The following is a 19398-nucleotide window of genomic DNA, read 5'->3' as shown; positions in this document are numbered from 1 at the left end:
CCTCCTACCTCAGAGGTCCTTTTCTCTTTGCTGGGGACAGGGGAGTTGATTGTATTTGGCACGAGACTAGTGGCAGCAGTCTCACATTTGTCACTAATGAATTTCATCTCTGCAGTTCATTGGGTCCTCCCAGCGTTCATGTCCCTTGGCTAGTGCCTTTCAAGCTAATGGCCAGAAGCAGGTCTGGGATTAATTATTAGTGTTAACTTCCAACTTGGTGTAAATCTATTGAACTGCATCCATTTTTACATAAATAAGCAAGAGAACAGTGTCTATTCTCCTGTAGGCAACAGCAGCACATCCACAGGTGTGAATTATTAGCAATAACTGTAATTGCTTTGAATGGAACAATAAACAGTGCAGGGGGTCATGATGAGAAATGTCATTCTATAGTATTAACATAGCTTAATGGCTTAAGCTCCTATATACTTCATCCGTTACTGGGCTTCCAGAGGCCAGCTTTGCAACTCAGGGTGCTGAGGTCTTGCTGAATTGCTTTCCTGCTTTGGTGGAAGATAATTTTGAGCCTTTCTGAAGCATATCGATTTTATCGGCAGATGACCCCAGGATAGCATCTCACCTCTACCATTGAGGTTTCACTTGTTTAATGGTCTTCTGAAAAGTTACAAGAAAGCACAGGCATATACAAGCCCCATGTCCTCGAGGTGCAGCACTGCTGCCAAACTCCAACCTCTGGGCAGCCGCAGCCCAGGCACAGCCCCTCCCCACCCTGCGCTGGCATGTTCACATTTCCTCGGTGGAGCAGAGTGGGCCACATAAGAGGAACTCTAGTGCCATATCATAAAGAGTATTAGGGTTAGGCAGATCCAGAGCAATGTTCAAAGAATCCTTTCTTCATGATCAAGCTGAACATTTAAGGTTACAGTGGGGTAGACACTAGGAAGTGGCTTCAACGTCTCCCAAACTGCAGTGCCTCAGCCCTCTGACTTCCTCTCTTTTTCTTACCTCCTCACCTCACTGCCACCCCCAACTTTGTTTCTGCACATCTTCAGCCTCTGGGAGGGTTTCCAGAGCTTTTAGACAATTTGCCTGGAAGGAGTCAGATCACAGGGTAGATTATCCCAAAGATCATCAGAACTTCTTCACTGCCAATGACCCCCTTCTAACATCTCCTGGAGGCTATTGCTTAAAGTATCTCCTTCTGCACCTGAGTTTCATTATCTGTATTATCCTAATCTCTATGAGTGCCAGAATTCAGAAAGGAGGAGGGGAGAAGTTGTTCTTGGAGATGAAACACTGTCAGGCACACAGCACAGCCCTTTTCTGGATTGAATGCGTTTTCCAAATCTATGGGACCCTCGCAGGCCAGGTTTAATCTGTATTCTGAAAAATCAAGTTATCTGTCCACTTCGCCTACCTTCCCACTGTAACTGCTCATTCCCACGCCTCAGCTTAGCTCACTAAACCTTTCCCCGTCAAAGGCTTTATCTGTGGCTCCTTAGTTCACAAGCCTGTTCTAGGAACATTAGTTCTCAAGCATGATATGCCACCAGGGCTGTAGAGGTAGGAGGATGGAGGAGGACAGCCAGAGCTCTTTGTAATCCAAAAGGACAGACTGGACTTGGGGGAAAAAAAAGATTTCCATAGCTTGAGATGTGTTCTCAGTCATCCATGGACCAAGAAATGGCATAAAATCATGTTCACTTATTTTTTCCATCCACTTAACAAATATTTTTAAAGCTATACGTCAGGCCTCACGCTCAGCAAAAGCTCCTGCCTACACGAAGCTAATAATTTAGTCAGAGAGCCATCATAAAACACCACATTGCCAACCTCCACATAGTCAGCATGGTGAGGCAGCAAGCAATCTTTCCAGAACCAAACTCACTCTTTCCTGTGCCCAGGTAGCTACTCTGCCTTTAAGTTTTTTGATAAAGTCAAATTTGACAGGGCCCTGGGACAAGTTACTGAGTTGTAAAGGACCACCTTGGTGGACGATCTGCCATTTTATTTGAGCTTTCTTTTTCAGGAAAAGATAAGAAGAGGATGTAGAAAAAAGGTTGAATCGATCAACCTCACTCCCCTCCTTCCTGAAACCAACAGAAATGGGCCCAAATGGTAACTAAGAATATAAATTTAAGAAAAACATGTTAGAAGCGCATTCCCCATCCCCTTAATTTTTGCTAATTGTCACTTAAGTAGATCTTCATCTATGGGATACTATGCCTCTGAACCTAGGCTATCAGGCCACAGAGTAGGAGGCAAATGAGGGTGCCCAGGTCTGTAGTTAATCACAGAGCAGGACAAATGCACACACTTCATTTCAAAACAATTTCATAAACACTCCCCTGCCCCTGATATCTCCCCCTCACTCACAAGATTTCATCTCCTAATTGCAAAAGCTTTTTGGCATGGGAATGTCTTTGTGAAGAAGAGAGGACTTAATTTGGGCCATCTCTCTACAGAAGACATGGGAACAAGGACGCTTCTCCAATTAATCAGCAAATGCTTGGCTCCAGCTTTCGGGCCAAAGGATCGATTTACATAAAGCTACTTCTCGAGATGAATTTGCCTCCCCCTCTCCTCCCGCTGCCTTCCCCTTGTCCAGCCAGCATTAGACATGCTACTGGATTTCAGATTGACAGTGTCAGCTACGACAATCAAATTAGGGATGAAAGCCTCAGATGGCTGCCAAGGAAGAGGGACAGAGCGGGTGGGGACCAGTATGTCAGCCTCAGAGGAGGATAAATTGTATAGAAATGGGTTCCCTTTCCCAAACCCCACTGGGCAGACACATAGCTTCAAACAATAAGAAACAAACAAAACGCCAGTCTCCATCCTTTTGAATCAGGTGAACAAGCACCCTGTCCACACCCAATCAAGGTTGATAAATTAAACCAGAACTTCTCATTGGGCCCAAAATTGGCAGGGGACTATCTCAGGTACCTAATTAGATCTTTACAATCAGATGATTTTCAGCACCAGATTTCTGCACACAATGTGAAGTCACCAAAATCGCAGGTATACCCCCTGAAGCATATATAATGAGGTACGCATGCACTGTGGAATCAGACGCCTGTGGTTGGAACCCCACTGATATTTCCTGGACCACTTAGTGACACAGGGAAGCCTGGACCAGAACAGAGGGCGTAATTGGGCTGATAATGAGAGCTCCCCAATCCCATCTAATGTAACTAACTGCCATGTCGCTAAATTGAGATAATCCCAGGGATTAGTGAGCTGTTGAGAAGCTCAGCCTCTGTCCCATTTGCTGGAGATGATCAGTCAATTATAATGCTGTTTCATGAACACAAAGAGCCTTAGTTGGAGTTGCAGATGATTAAATGAAGAAAGCTTCTATTTGGACTGGAAGCATTGGTTAACCCTGATAGCCCTGGAAGAGTGGTGGTTTGGAAAAACTCAGATTATGAGTTATTATGGCTGCGAAGAGTTATTTGTTCACAGGAGGAATGACTGAATGAATGGAATATTCTAAACCATGGATTTCTGCCCGGGATTCAGGGCTTTCAACCTTGACTGGTTTTCCTCCACATTTCCTATCTGTATACTCAAACCCCCCAAGCAGTCCTATATCAGGCTCCTTAGATTGGTTCCAACATATAAAGACTTTTTCCCTCCCTTGGCAATGAGATGCCATGTAGCTACAGCATCAAGTTCCTTATTCTAGAACATACTGTCCAATACAGTAGGCACTAGCTATGTGTGATCACTGAGCACACAGAATGTGGCCAGTCCAGATTGAGGTGTGTGTAAAATACGCATCAGACTTTAAAGACTTGGTATGAAAAAAGGAATGTAAAACATCTCATTAATAAATGTTTATATTGACTACATCTTGAAATGGCAATCTTTTGGATATATTGAGTTAAATATCATATTAAAATTAATTTCAACTGTTTCTTTTTACTGTTTTTAATGTGGCTAATAGAAAATTTTAAATTGTATTCTTGGCTTGTGATATGTTTCCATGGGACAGTGTTGTTCTGGAATTAGCAGATCGCCCCTAAAGAGTTGACAGTCTCTGCATCCTCACTGGTCACAAATCTGAGCCTGCAGGTCAAGTTCTTCCCAGGGTGAAGCATCCAATTGGCCAGCACAGAGGCCAATTATTTTGTTTTGATTTTGTTGAATTAACATCCCCAGCTCACTTTCTGATTACTCCTGTTGTCCACATGCAGCCTGACTTCCTCATTTACTTTACCTGCACAACCCTGAAGCATTTGAGTTTGCAATCTTTGGAACACCTGCCCAGAAAGAGACAAAACAGGCACTCACATTGGTAACTAGTCACAGAGCAAACCCATAACCTCAACTCCATGTGTAGCCTTTTGTAGAAGCTTGCAGCCTGACAGGTTCTTTTCCTTTTTCCCTTTGGTTAGAATGCTCCCCTGGGACCAAGTGTCTTATCTTCATAGTGCTTGGATCTCAGGCCTTCACCCTCAGTCATGGCTCCAGGACTGTTTCTCAGCCTGGCTGCTCAACCCTGCTCATCACCTGCCCTGTAGTGATTTCTCCCAGATTTCAGCCTTCCTAGAAAACTGCACGGAATCCCTGGTCTGTGAGGCCCTATCAGGAATGTCCTAATCCCAGCAACCTGTCTCCCCTTCAAGCTTGAAGGAGTCCAAGGACAAAGTGCTTGGTTTTCTTCTGCCATATCTCTGGCTCCCAGAGGAGGGTGTAGCCATCCATGAACTCTTACCCTTCTGGGTCAGCCTCCCCGGGCTCCTGAGTGGATTTCTGAAATACAGATTAAATGTCATCATTCTCCCCACTTCAGCCTTCTGCTGTGACTCTGCCTATCCCACAGGCATTTTGTCCAACATCAGCAGTCTCATGTCTGAGACAGCGGAGGCCTTTGAATCCTGCTCCCAAAATTTTCCCTAAAATTAGACCTTAACATTTAAGGTAGTAGGAAGCTATATTTGTGAACTTCATGCTAGAACCTGAAGATAGGAATTTGCATTATATACTGCATTAGAGTTTAGAAAGCACTCACTTGTCCATTACCTCTGATGCCTATCCCAGTTTCTTAGAAGTGCAAGTTGAGGTTCAGAGAATTAAACTGGTACTCTTAAAGACACACAGCCTGTTGAGTAGCAGAACCGGGATGTGAACTTAGCACCTAATCTGATGCAATAATCATTCCACCCATGGTTCTCAAATTTGTTTAAAATTAGACTCAAGCCCATCCTTAGGGTTTCTAATTCAGTAGGTCTGGCATAGACCCCAGGAATCTACATGCTTTTTTTATTACGGAAAATGTCACACATACATAAAAGCAAAGCGCAGATGATAAATGAACCTCCCTCATACTTTATCACCTAGCTCCAATAAATATCAACCCATAGCCAACCTCGTTTCATCTATTCTTCTACCACTTCTTCCTCTCCTATATTATTTTGAAGCAAAACTTAGAGATCATCATTTTATTCTTAATTATTTCAGTATGTATCTCTCAAAGATAAAGACACAAATGAAAGAAAACATAACAACAGTTCTATTCTCACTTTAAATTTAAAAAATTAACAGGAATGAATGTTTATTTTGTTCTCATAGCAGGATTCATGGTCCATCTGATCAGAACATTCTTCTATGACAACTGCCTGGTACAATCCCAACTCTTGATAATACCTTTGTACTGTTCTGATTTTTCCCAAACTGTCCACCTTGAAAGATAAAACCAAAGTACCTAATGAAACAAGCCTGCATTCCCTGTGAGTCCTGGTGATTCAGAGTGGCATCTCTCTCTTTTCCTTCTAAAAATTTAAAAAGATTTTGGGCCCCGACTAAAATAAACTATAAAATCTTTTGCTTGGTGTCTGGAGCAACCCATAGTGTGAGTTTAGAGACAGGCTTTCTTCTGGATAAAAAGGAAGAAACAGTGAAACTGGTGCTCTCTCTCTCTTTTTTTTTTTTTTTTTTTTTTTTAAGATGAAGTCTGTCTCCATCACCCAGGCTAGAGTGCAGTGGCACGGTCTCGGCTCACTGCAACCTCCCACTCCCGGGTTCAAGCCATTCTCCTGCCTTAGCCTCCCAAGTAGCTGGGATTACAGGTGCCCACCACCACACCTGGCTAATTTTTGTATTTTTAGTAGAGTTGGTGTTTCACCACGTTGGCCAGACTGGTCTCAAACTCTGACATCAGGTGATCCGCCCGCCTCGGCCTCCCAAAGTGTCAGGATTACAGGCATGAGCCACCACCCATCCTTGCTCTCACTTTTTGAGGTATCTAGATGTTTATTTTATATTTGTAAAAGTAAGGGAGTCTATTTCTTTGTATCTGGGATAAATAAGGATGTAAACTGCAAGAGGACAGAAACTTGGGACTATCCACTTTTCTATCTCAACTTCAAACATAGTGGAACACCTAGTAGGTATTCAATTCATTGTTTTGGGAAATGAGCATCTCAGCTGACACTTAATCTGTCAGTATTACACATCTGAATGGCATGGCCAGGACTTTTCTGATGAATTTGTGAGGGGAAGGATTGCAGGAAGAGCTTTTATTGATATCCTTCATCCAGTAACTTTTTAACATCGAGGGAACACGCAGTGTAAGCTCTCACTGCAATGAAATATTCAGAAACACAACTGGAGCAGTGGGAAATAACTGGCGTTTTTTTGTCCCCCATTGATACTTTGATTCCCTGGATCCCTGAGATAGGTGGTAGTTCTTTCAGGAAATAAGTCAGTTACTCCATTGTAATCTTCCTCAGACAAAGGCTGCCATTGACTAGACACCCAGCGGGAGGTACCAGAGCTTAGTTGGGACATATGCTTGGTGCTCATTTGATTTTGACAGTGACCCAACTGCAAACATATAATCTTGCTTATTAAGATAAATTGCCTGCAGAAGAGATGTACCTATTAAGATAAATCCTCCCTGAAGTCCACAATGTAGAATCCCCGGGGGATGATGTTTCCTGCATGTTTGTCCCTCCTGCTGTATAAAATAAGGTAAGCAAAACAGTGTCTGTCCCTTTAGTTCCTAGCATAGAGCGATGTGTCACCGGGTTACTATATATTAGAAAGTTGGAGTTCAGGAGGCGAGAGCAAAGACTGCAGCTTTATGTAAGATGGTAGTATTATTGAGAGTACAGGAAATTTTAGATTCGTAGATTATCCATCAAAAATTTTTAAATCCCTAAATGAGTTTTGATTGATACTGAATGCACCAATGGGCAGGTTTCCTCCTACTAGGCAGAGAATGTGAAAGTAATTTAAATATATATTCAGGCCAAAGAGAATCAGAATGGTAATCCATTGCCTTGATCGCAAATCCAATAATGGTTCCAAATATAAATGCTTTTAAGATCATCCCCTATTTTAGCCTAACTAATCAAGAGTTGATGGAATTTTTTTTAATGTTACTGAAAAGACGCCACATTGGTCTCAGTGCAGAGGGATTGAGGAGGTAGACAAAGAAGTGTAAACCTCATCAGACGCCAGATTGGGTTGTTCCCATGTTCTTTGGTCAGTTACTTTCCCATGTGGCCTCTTGATCTTCAGTCCTAGATATGCTCTCTTTTGAGAGTGATATTTTAACCCGCTGAGGACTTGCAGATTCAGAACTATCCCCGAAGCCTTCTTAGGAATACTTTGGGGTAGATCTCCTTGGGTTCCTTCTATTGCTACTGGATCCTATCACCTGCTTCTTTGAACTTCACTGCTCAAGTCTCCTAGCTGGCAACATCTTCAGCAATCTGTCCTTGGGGTGCTGCAGTCACCACCCCCAGCATTCATGGAGGGCAGGCAGAGCTTGGGAATTTACATTTCGCCTGAGTGGTCCCTAACCAAGGACTGTCTGTTGCAAGGCTGCAAAAGCCCAGCTTCCTTGCTCAGAGACAGGAGTTCCCCATGGTATTGGGCTAAGGCCAAGACTTCACCTGATTGTACTTTTATTCGCCTTTTCCATTCGGTTTCCATCCCTCACTGGTGTCTCCCGGGAGCACTTCATTAATCAATCACTTAACCCCCGTGTCCCTGGCTCGGTGTCTGCTTCTGAGAGAATCCAACACAAGACAGACCTTTTATTTCTGAATCCAGCTCTCCCGTTTTATCCAAAAGAATCTAGAATCAAACATGGCTACCCCAGTCCAGATGATAGATGAGAGAAACTTTAATCCCTCCCTCAGATTTTATGAAAGGAGTACAGCAACATTTATGTATCTTATTCTTTGTAGAGTTGAAGGCATATGTCCTGGGGGTGCTGAAAATTGGACATTTTCAGCAATGTCAATCCAATGCTAAATGGGAGGAAACTACACAAAAGGAAATGCAGCTATTCATTGAGTGCCTACAGTGTTCTAGATGCTGTGCAGAGTGCTCTGCAGAGCTCTACAAGCTGTAGTTTAATGTCATAATGGCACTTGTATAGACTTCCAGGTGGGACTGTGATATTTCTGGGTGCAGTATCCATATGACTTAGGAAAGCAGTCCCATTTGACAGTTGGAGATGTGAGACAGTCATGCAATTGACTAGATTCACACAACTAACATGCAAATGATTCCACGTGGTGCTCTACATGTAATCATTTCGCTCTCACAATTAACTGTTGAGGTTGGTAACACTAACATCCCCAGTGTAAAGATGGGGAAACTGAGGCAAAGAGCATTTTAGTAACTTGAATGATCATACAGCTTATAAGTAACCCCACCCACTTCAGAAACAACAAATCTCCAAGTTTTGAGGAGCTTCCAAGCCCCATTTTGTAGCTTCAGAATTAATTTAGGGGTGACATCTAGGATCAAAGTCCCTCCACAAACTGCCATTTAACACAGAGAGGATTTCCTGGTAGCATGAATATGACCAAGACAAGTGCATTGTCCCCAGCAGGGCAAAGAGGAGAACATGTTCCTGCTCCTAGTCTTGCAGGGGTAGGGGTGAAGGTGGGAACTGTCATCCTCTGCTCCTCCGAGAACAAAGCATGCCTGACATTGAAGGGAGGGCCCCAGGAAGCGTTTCAAGAGCTCCACTGGAACTAGACAGCCTTTCACTCCATTTATCAAAGCGTCTGCAGTTCCCATTTCAAGGTAGATGAAGCAATAATAAATTTGTGAAGAAAGTTAATCTGTGTCCAAAGCATTTTAGTAAATTAAAAAGGGGGGAGGGTGGCTGGAAGGGGGATATATTGGTTCTTGCCAACTCCTATTTGACTTACTGTCTCCTTAATAAGTCCTCTTTGGTCTTGTGTTTTTGGATGGAATAATCGGTCAGTTAATCATTTTCCGGAAGCTGGAAAATGCACTTTAGCTAATGCAGTTCTCCTTTTCTCCCAGAGCCCTAATTATTTAAAAAGGCATCCCAATTCCTAGCCCTACTCCCCAACCAAGAAAGCCTTTCCCACCAGCCATCTTCCTTTACTTACCCAGAAAAATCCAGCACACCTCCCACTCCTGCACCCTACTCCAATCTCATACCTTTCTTCTAGTGTTTAAAAAAACAAAAATCCCCTTCTTTGGTCACTTCTGAGCATTTCTGCCCTCCTCAGCCCTGAGCTGCTTCCCTCATGAAAGGGGAGGCACTAAAACCCTAACAAGCAATTGGCCAGCACTAGGCTCTTGGGCATTGTGGATAGATTTTGTTATTTAAGTGTCAGTGGAAAATGGTGGCTCTTGTCTCTCTCAAGGATAGTACTTAACAATAGCTCCATGCTCTGGCACCACGCTGAGATAAACACACTATTAGGAACTCTCACAAAGGCCCTGTGATAATTGTGAAGGGACCGTTACCGAAAATGAAGCACCCAGCCCTGAACCCTCCTCCACGCCCCATCAGTAACACCATTAAAGCTGTCAGTTTGTCAGCCCACTGGAGGTATTTATGAAATCAATATACAGTCCTGCAGATGGATGGCAGCAGTATTGTTAGCTGGAGAAGGGAGGCTCAATGGAAAATAAAATTAATAAAATTTACAAGCAGATTGTCATGGGGAACAGATAAATTCCCTACAATCTACTGTTTTGCTCAATTGGGACAGGAGAAAAGCAGTGACAGGGAGATGGGAAAAAAGCTTTGTTTTAACTGGGCTCCTGAAAGTAGGAGCAAGGCTGGTTATATTTACAGCAAGAAAATAGTGAACAGAAACCAAAGCGTTGCCCCACCCAAGTGCAGGATTTCGCCTGTGTAGGATGTCTCCCAGCAACATGGCCAGATTTTTCTGCTTAAATATCACTCTCCTCTCCTCATCCCACTGTATTGCAAACCAGAACCTTTGTACGACTGCTACTCCTCCCAGTATATTTTGGGATGTTGTCTACTCAAACAAGGTTAGCGCATTACTGGAATACATGCCCCCTCATCCAGCTTCCAGCTATGGTTCAAGCTGACAGCTCTATACCTCTCTCCTGTTTGCTGCCCCTGCCTCTGATTTTGATCACATCAACCATTTTCCAAAAGTGTGACTGGGGCTCATCTTCCAGAGCCGCCAGAGAGAGCAGCCAAGCCTGGGAGGGTAGTGGGCAAAGGCTCGGTGGCCTACAGACCAGCTTCATTTGGCAGAATAGACTGGACTCGTTGTGACTTCCAGAGCCTTGGGTGCTGCCCAGATGCCTGGTGGAAATTGCATTAGTCGGATGACAGGACCTGGGCCCCTGCTCCAGAGGCTGATGGAGAGCAGCTGAGTGGCCTTAGTGACACCGCCTGACCTCTGCTGTCATCATGGGCTTTGTTCAGCGCCCGGACTCCAGGCTGGAGCCCAGCTCATTGAATCAGGCCTGGCTGGGGGAGCCTGAGACAGGGCTCATTGTGCATCTGAATTTACTTACATTGGTTGCAGACAGAGGAAAGTGGATTTGAGATGGGGAGCACCCTGTTATTCAGCCCTAGAAACCACTAGTACTCACACCTGCACCCTACCCCAAGTCTGAGCCTTGTTTTGTGGGCCTAAAAGTGGCCCCAGATGATCCTCAAGTTTCGTTTTAGCTAGCTGCTCAGAGCACATGGCTTGTCTCAGCAGGGGATGGGAGATCAGAAAAAAGTGGACACCTCTTTTCTGTTTCCTCTTTTCCCTCCTGCCCCTTTGCAAAATGTTCATTTAGACTGCCCAGGTTTTAGTGGAGGGCAGTTGTCTGATCTCTCCTGCCAAATATATCTGGAGTCATCTAAAGCTTTTGATTAGGTGCCCCTGGAAAATCAGCATGGGAGTGTCCACAGGTACAATCTGTCTCTAGGTCAACTCAGGACCCGTTTAACCTGTGACCAGCAAGGTCTCCTTATAGGATCCCATACCAAGGAAATAGTTGGACAAGTATCCTCAAAATGTGCATGCAGAGAAATTCACCCTAGTGTTTCTTTAAATAGCAAGTAAATAAATAAATGCCTACCCAACGATTTGGGACTATGTAGCCACTCATACAATTGGACGATATACAGCCATTAAAAATGTTAGTATCAATGAGCTACTAATGACAGGGACAGATGTTCTCAATATAGCAAGCAAGAATAATAGGTTATAATAGACTGTATATTATGAGGTCATATTGGTGGAATTTTATATATATAACTCATGATTGGTAGCAGTAGTTAGAGCTGCGTCATTAATTTTTTTTGCCTTATATTTGAGGGTTTTTCGGGTGTTCTTTTAAAAAATAATTGCATATGTATAGTGGTGTGTGTGTGTGTGACACACCTTTTATATCTGAAGAAAGTGTAAAGGGCTCGCTGTGTCCTTAGCCCCTGGCTCTGCGCCCCCCATCACACCATAGTCCTCAGAGAGGCTTCTGCAGCCCATGGCTGTGCGGGACCAGCCAGGAAGGAGGCCTGGCATGAGTGTTTTGCAGGGCCAGTTTGCACGCTCTGGAGGCCTGATGGGTCTTTACAGATCGATTACTTGTTGAGATCCAAGCAGGCCTGAGTTCTGAGTGAAAACAAGTGCACATGTTTGGTCTAGCAAAAACTAAAAGTGGGAAGCAAAACAAACAAGCCCGTCTCTTTCTTAGAAAGGAAATAAGACTTTGGGAAGGCTTACAGCCTAGGACAAGACTTAGGTTTAGCCAGCTGTGGGACCTGACAGTATCCCTTACCGTCCTTAAAGCAACATGCTGGCACTGCTTAATGCTAGATGAGGTGCCTGTGGGACCCCCACTTTGGATGGATCTGTGGAAATGCAATTTGAATGTATCATGCCTGTCACTAAGAAGATCCAGGGGCCCCCAGGAATCTCTGGGACTCTAGAATAAGCTGAAGTGGTCATCCTGCATCAGAAAATCAGAATAGGCAGGCTCTGTTACAATCCCACATGACAAAGGCAGATTGTCCTGAGCAGCAGAGGACAGCCCTGAGAGATGGGAGATTGAGCTGCGGCGCTGACCCCACAGTGGGGGAGGAATGCCTGTGGGGCTTGGGAGCAGGGGCGGGGAGTGGGGGCAGGGGGTTGTCTCCGGGAGGTGGGAAAACAGAGAATTGGGTGCAGTATGTGCAACAAATAACCCAGCATCTTGGCTCGTGGCCTGGAGGTGCGAGACCACCCACAGAGCCCGCCCTGGAGGCGAGCTGCTCCGCCTGGTAACCATTTCAGCAAAGGCCATCACTTGAAGAACAATGTGAATGCTTATAGCAGCCTGGGGCCTGAGACCAAACAGCCCCCATACACTCTGACCGCAGAGGCAGCAGCCTGGGTGGGGGGGATTGTTATCGTTTAATGAGATGCAGATCAAGACAGCCTGGGTCTTTAACGCAATGTGCCTCTTCTTGTTTAGAGATTTGAGTGAAAACCAGATCCAGGGGATCCCGAGGAAGGCGTTCCGCGGCATCACCGATGTGAAGAACCTGTAAGTGATGTTTTCCTTGCTTCACTACAGATGTGGCTAACTCGGGCTCTCTGACCAGAGTGAGGGTGAGGGATGGGACAGGAGAGCAGTCCAGGTGCCTTCAGAGATGAGATTGAGGGCTGTGCTCGAGTGGTTTCTAGGGAACACACGTTGGATGCCACAACAGTGTCACAGAAACCTGTACTTCGCTGGTTAGTCATCCCCAGATATAAGCACTGGAGCCTCAGTGCCTGGTGAGTTAGAGCCTGGCCCTACAGAGCCTTGGTGCAAGCCAGCTTTGCCCAGCATCATCATCATCTTCTGTAAAATGGGGATGGTAACCTTGTGGGCATGTTTTGTGCAACTGAGAAAGTGTTTAAAAGAAAGAAATATCTTAGTGTCTCATATGTAGTATGTGGTCAATCAATTGGAACCTTGGTGATGATGGTGCCGAAGCTCTCACTCTTATTAATAGGATTGTCATCGGCTCCTGAGAGAGAGCATGGAGACTTGTATCCCAGGAAGTTGGGGAGACACAGCCAGATCCACTTCCACTGCCCTAGGATTTTTTTTATACTTTTTATTTTGAAATGATTTTTGATTCGCAGGAAGTTTCAAAAAATAGTAAACAAGTCTGTGTACTAGTTTCCTCCAATGGTAGCATCTGACATAACCACAGTACAGTATCAACACTAGGAAACTGGCATTGGTACAACCCACAGACCTTAGTTTTCAGATTTCACAGCTCCACGTGTACTCACTTGCGTACGCCTGTGTGAGTGCAGGCATGTGTAGTAGTTCTGTGTGATTTCATCACGTGCAGATTCGTGCAGCTGTCACCACAGTCAAGAGGCAGGACTGTTCCAGCATGACATTTTTGAACTTTGACAATTTCCTACTTGGCTTCTACTACTGACCCCTTATTCGTGACTCCTGGGCCCCTACAAGGACCATGCCTTGAATTTTCTGCCTAAACCATTGTGCCCACGGGGTCGGAACATGCTTTTGGAGAGGGATAGGGAAGACGGTCTGGTTTGGCTGAGCAAGCACTTCTGCCCAGTAGCCTTCTCTGCAGCCCCAGATTCAATTTGAGACGTCTTAAGGGAGGCTCAAAAAAAAGACATTGTCACTTTTCCCTATAATGAATGCAGAGGTTTTAGTTTACTGGCACACTGAAGGCAGCTGGTGATGGCTTCCAGATGCAGGTTATCTGCCTCCCCTGTGGCCTTAGCGGAAAGCTTTTGGTGTTTAACATGCAAAGCACACAAGAGGGCAGAAGCATCTCTGGGGGTGGGTGGAAGGAACAGAGAAGCAGAGAGGACTTTGCAAGGGGCTCGAGGACAAGGAGACTGCTCGAGCTGCTGCTTCTGAGGGTGTTTTCCCAAGGGCAGGAGAGGACGGGGTAGAGCAGCCACAGCCACAAAGAATGGGAGTTCCTTTGCAAGACAGGTATAGGTTTCTCTCAAGAAATAACCTCCTGAGTTTATATCTTCCTGAGAAAACGAGATACAGAAAAGCCAAACCTTCAAAACCACTAAACAAATAGAGATCTTTTCTCATCCTAAACTGGCACTTTTAACATTTCAGAGTGCTTTTCTAGCATTTCGTTCCATGCAGTCCAAGAACTCAAGACTGTTCACATGAACCAAAAACAACTATGTTAATTAGCCTGCCAGAATGTCAGGAGGCAAGAAAATGGAGGCCCAGAGAGGGCAGTGACTAACTCAAGGTCAACCAGCTTTCTGATGATTGAACCCCAAAAGAACATTTTGCGTATATAAAGTGATATATCGGTCAGATCTCATGACACTGATTTTAAATGGATCCATTAACCAAAAAGAACATATTGTATTGATGTATAAGCAGGGCTGGACAGTTAATTACCAACTATGTTTTTGATTGTTAAGAAAGCAAATAAATCCCACGATGGTTCTTTTTTTTTTTTTTTTTGGAGTCTTGCTCTGTCACCCAGGCTGGAGTGCAGTGGCACGATCTCAGCTCACTGCAAGCTCTGCCTCCCGGGTTCACGCCATTCTCCTGCCTCAGCCTCTCCTGAGTAGCTGGGACTACAGGTGCCCACCACCACGCCTGGCTAATTTTTTGTATTTTTACTAGAAGTGAGGTTTCACCATGTTAGCCAGGATGGTCTCGATTTCCTGACCTCATGATCCACCCGCCTCAGCCTCCCAAAGTGCTGGGATTACAGGCTTGAGCCACTGCGCCTGGCCCCACAATGGTTCTTAATAGTTGCTAGGGTTTCTCAGATTTTGTTTTACAGGGTCTCTTTTCCCCCCTTATAATATCCCTAACTATGCAAAGGCCTCAGGACTTAAAAGGTTCAAGATTCTACAAACCCAGACTCCTAAGTCACTCCAGCACCCACCATCAGCCCACCCTCTAAGCCATGCAAATGTGTATTACTCAGGATCCTGAACTCAGTGAGGATCTTCTCTTTGTTTATACTCACTAAGAGCAGCTGGGCTTCGGGGAAGAAGGAAAGGGAAGTGAACTCACTGCCTAAAGGATGAATTAACCAAAAACACCTAAGGGGAATTGAGTACTGTGTATTTCTAATCAGTTCAGTCAGCAGGCACTTGTCAGGCAGAACCCGTAAGGCCCCAGAAGTACAATTCATGTCCTCCAGTAGCTTACAGTGAAACCGGGGACAAGAATCATGTACATACAAGAAAATGTTTAGTAAAGTACCAGTCAACATGAAAGTTGGCTAATGAGTAGCTATTCATAACGAGGGGCTCTCAGAGCTCAGAAGGAACAGACAGCTTTGGGCAATGTAGCCTAGTGGTTAGAAGCATGGTTTTGGCAGTCTGATAGACGTATGTATGAATTCCATGTGTTCTAGGTTCTGAGTCTGTGATGTTAAACACATTACTTGACACTTCTAAGCCTAGGTTTCCACTATATAAAATGAGGATAATAGTTGGACTTACCTCCTAGGGTTTTTGTGGAGGTTAATAAAGTAATGCATATGAATAACTTAGTCCTACGCTTGATGCATGGAAGGTATTTAGAAAGCTCTAACTACTGTTGCTCCTGTATTCCTTTGTTACAATAATAAGACTGTAGCTGGGCCTGAATGGTGGTTAGAATTCACGAAGTAATGAAGATGGTGCGTGCAAAGTGTAAAGGCAAAACTGTGTTTCCAGCAGACATTTCATGGGAGTGGAGGGATCTGAGGCAGAAGAGTGTGTGATTGGGTTAGAAAGAGGTGGAAGCCGGTTGCTGGAGAGCCTTGACTGCGAGGAGCATGGGCTTTAGATGTAGGCACTAAGAATGTGGATGGCTTTTGCCCTGGGACAGATCATGGTGAAAACATTTATTCTGGAAGAGGAACCGAGGACAGGAGGAGGTAGCAGAAGGAAAGGTCGGGGCAGGAGATGAGGCTGTAGTCCAATGTCAGGGTTCATGCTCGTATCTCTCTCACACTCTCCCGGGAGAGAGCAGCCAGAAGTGGAGAAAGAGGCCAAAGTAAGCAGTCCCTGGGGACAAAATCAACAGATCTTGGCGGTCAGCAAGTTATTAGAGGCCATGGAAAAAGAAGTGAAAAATGATTAGTTCCAAGTTCAGACAATACAGAGAACGACGGCAAATTCTCATAATCATTCATTCACACACCCATCAAACTATTTTTTGAGTTCCTTCTAAGTGCTAGTTCTGGGGAAAACGGCAGGGATTAAGATGTATCAGTAAATCTGTGAGCTCTGTCTTCTTGGAGCTTCCACTTCACAGAAATGGAAAGTTCAGGAGGAGGAGCCGAGCTTGGAAGATCCTGAGTTGGTTTGTAATCACATTGGGTGTGAAGTGCTGTCAAGTCTTCCGTCAGCATTGTGGACAGAGCATCTTCTCTGTGTGAGGAAGTTTGTGATGTGACATCCTGTCCAGTTCCTGCTGGTTGAAGGACGTCGCTAAAGCCGCGCTATGTCTCTGGTCCTCAGCTTCCTTGGTTTTAATAAGAGGGAGTCAGACTAAATAATCTTATAGCCCAAGAGAAAAACTCATGTGAGTAATTAGAGCTATAGGACCTGAGCTGAGGATCTGATGCTTCATGGAGGGAAAGCATCTGGACAGAGGTGATAATGAAGCTGTGTGTTTAAATATGCATCGGCACATGGAAAATAGGAGACACTTAGCACAAATTAAATTTCTATAAAACCTGCTAAGGAAACACTCCTACTACTACCAGTCCTCAATTATGGAGATTGTCTACCTTGTGAATGATAAATAGCAAATTTGAAATATCAGAGATGCACATCCTTGTCATCAGCCTGTTTGAGAACCACTCCCCAGCCCCGAGCCTACTCCACCACAGTGTGTGAGCCCAGGGAATTCACACCATTCCACTATTACCTTAAAGAGTAGAAGATGAACTACTGGCATATCCAGCTTCAAACTGCATGCTATGTAAAATGACAACCAGTTGGGCCTATGTGTAACACCATATGCTTTATTAAAAGGAGAAAATCAAAAACTATCTGGTTTAAAAAATAATTTTTGTAGTTCTGACGTCTGTTTTCTTTGCTTGCGCTGACATTTCCCTTCAAGAAGGAAGAGGCTGTGGCTGGGCACGGTGGCTCATGCTTGTAATCCCGGCACTTTGGGAGGCCGAGGCGGGCGGATCACCTGAGGTCAGGAGTTCAAGACCAGCCTGGCCAACATGGTGAAACCAGTCTGTACTAAAAATACAAAAATTAGCTGGGTGTCGTGGCAGGCACTTATACTCTCAGCTACTCAGGAGGCTGAGGCAAGAGAACTGCTTAAACCCAGTAGGCAGAGGTTGCAGTGAGCCAAGATCGCACCATTGTACTCCAGCCTAGAAGACGAGTGAAACTCAGTCTTAAAAAAAAAAAAAGAAGAAGAAGAAGAAGAAGCTGTGATACCCACATTTTCCACATAAAATTAAGTTTTCATCAATGTGTGTAATTTGGTAAAAGTCAGCAGATAAAATTAAGCCTAGGCCTCTGGAACTCACCTACCGTCAGTAACACGCCCAACCATCTTTTGGACTTCCGCCACGGACACTTCCGTCTACCCAGGTTCCTTTCCCCACAGCCATGCCGGCAAACAGGAACAATAACGGGACCACAGAAGCTGCTGCAGAGCAGAGTCCCTATTCACCTAAGCAAGTAGGCAAGCGTGCAACTTTTATCAGAGCCAAGAGAAAGGATGCAGGTGGCCTCTGAGCCCTGTGGACCTGAGGAGCCACTAACATGATGCTCTCAACGAAGGGACTGGACGCCAGCCCCTCCAGACCGCAGGAGGCCCCTAATTGCTTCCTGCTTCTCCAGAGAAGAGAGAGAAAGTAATTATCTGGGGATGCCACTCTACGCAATTACTGAAAGCTGGTTTAGTGGGCTGGTCTTATTCTCTGCTACCTACCTAGAGGGGCGGGAGGTGCTGTATTTAAAGACAGATAGGCAGTTCGATGGACGAAGTGATCTATCTGGACGAAGAAAGAGACCGTTAGAGAGACTGTCCTGCAGAGACCAACACTCATCATATCACTATGAAATGCCTACTGTGTGCAGAAACTGTGCTAGGTACTGGACAAAGGCACAGCGAAAAAGAGAGAGAAGGAGAGGAAGAAAAAGAAATCATAGAAAGACATAGAGATAGAACCAAAGGAAATGAATTGGGAAAACAAGAGAGATGACAGACCACAATCCAGCCGAGCCTAATAAGAAAAAGACAAAAACCAGTATAGATTGTTTTTTTTTTTCAAATGTCCCCTTGCCCTGTCTTTCTCAGCAGTTATGTTTTCCTCTGTTTTTCAGTTTCTATTTGCGAGGACTCTGTAGGACATGCATTCCAGAAGGGAAAATCAATAACCCCTGTCTCTGCCAGCTAGCAGAATTCGGAATTGACGCTTTGAAAACAAAGCTGGGCAGGCAGCCTTTGTGTTCTCTAGTTAGTCTGTGTTGCCGCACCGCCCGCGTCTACCCTCCTGCTTCCTGAGATTAATGAGGGCTGTCTCCGCCCCAGTGAGCAGGCGGTAATCTCATGTGAGGATGAGGGAGGTGTGGGGAGGGACACCAGCACCCGTTCACCGGTAGCATCTCTGTCTGCTCATCTCGGCAGCCATTTGTTTTGTCACTGCACCTGGAGCAGCGTCCACACTCCTGGTCTTGTCCTGCAAGGCTGTACATGAACTGGGTGCTCTCACTTATCTCATGCTTCCCATGCTCCTTTACATTCCCTGAACATCCCAAGCTCCTTACTGCCCCAGGACCTTTGCACTTGCTGCTCCCTTAACATAAGATGCTACACCCTCAGACTTCCACACAGCCAGCTCCTTCTGATCCTTCACGTCCCGGCTCAAATGTTGCCTACTGTCCCCCACTGCCTTCCCTCTCTATCCCATCACCCAGTCGTATTTCTTCAGAGCACTTTTCACCCTCTGAAATTACCTCATTTATTTCTTGTTACTGATGTTATCCTGTTATTACTTGTCTTGTACACAGATATCCTGCCTGTTTCAATCACTGCGGCATCCCCAGTACCCAAATGGTTCATGGCAGAGAGTAAAGTGGACTAGAAATGTATTGAAAGAATGACTTTGAGGGCCGGGCGCGGTGGCTCAAGCCTGTAATCCCAGCACTTTGGGAGGCCGAGACGGGCGGATCACGAGGTCAGGAGATCAAGACCATCCTG

General features: G+C 45.0%; 1 protein-coding gene across 1 annotated transcript in view; it reads left to right on the top strand.

The window, feature by feature from the left end:
• The window catches only part of SLIT3 (slit homolog 3 (Drosophila)), a gene marked incomplete at its 5' end in the record, with an annotated part of 639532 nt that overhangs the window by 406343 nt on the left and 213791 nt on the right, over positions 1 to 19398 (top strand). The window contains one exon of the mRNA XM_011947828.1: positions 12682 to 12753. Coding sequence (XP_011803218.1) covers positions 12682 to 12753 — 72 coding nt within the window. The remainder of the gene's footprint in view (positions 1 to 12681; positions 12754 to 19398) is intronic.

This window comes from Colobus angolensis, unplaced genomic scaffold (assembly GCF_000951035.1).
Source record: "Colobus angolensis palliatus isolate OR3802 unplaced genomic scaffold, Cang.pa_1.0 Scaffold27, whole genome shotgun sequence".
NCBI classification, from domain to species: Eukaryota; Metazoa; Chordata; class Mammalia; order Primates; family Cercopithecidae; genus Colobus; species Colobus angolensis.
This window is presented reverse-complemented; position numbering and strand designations above follow the sequence as displayed.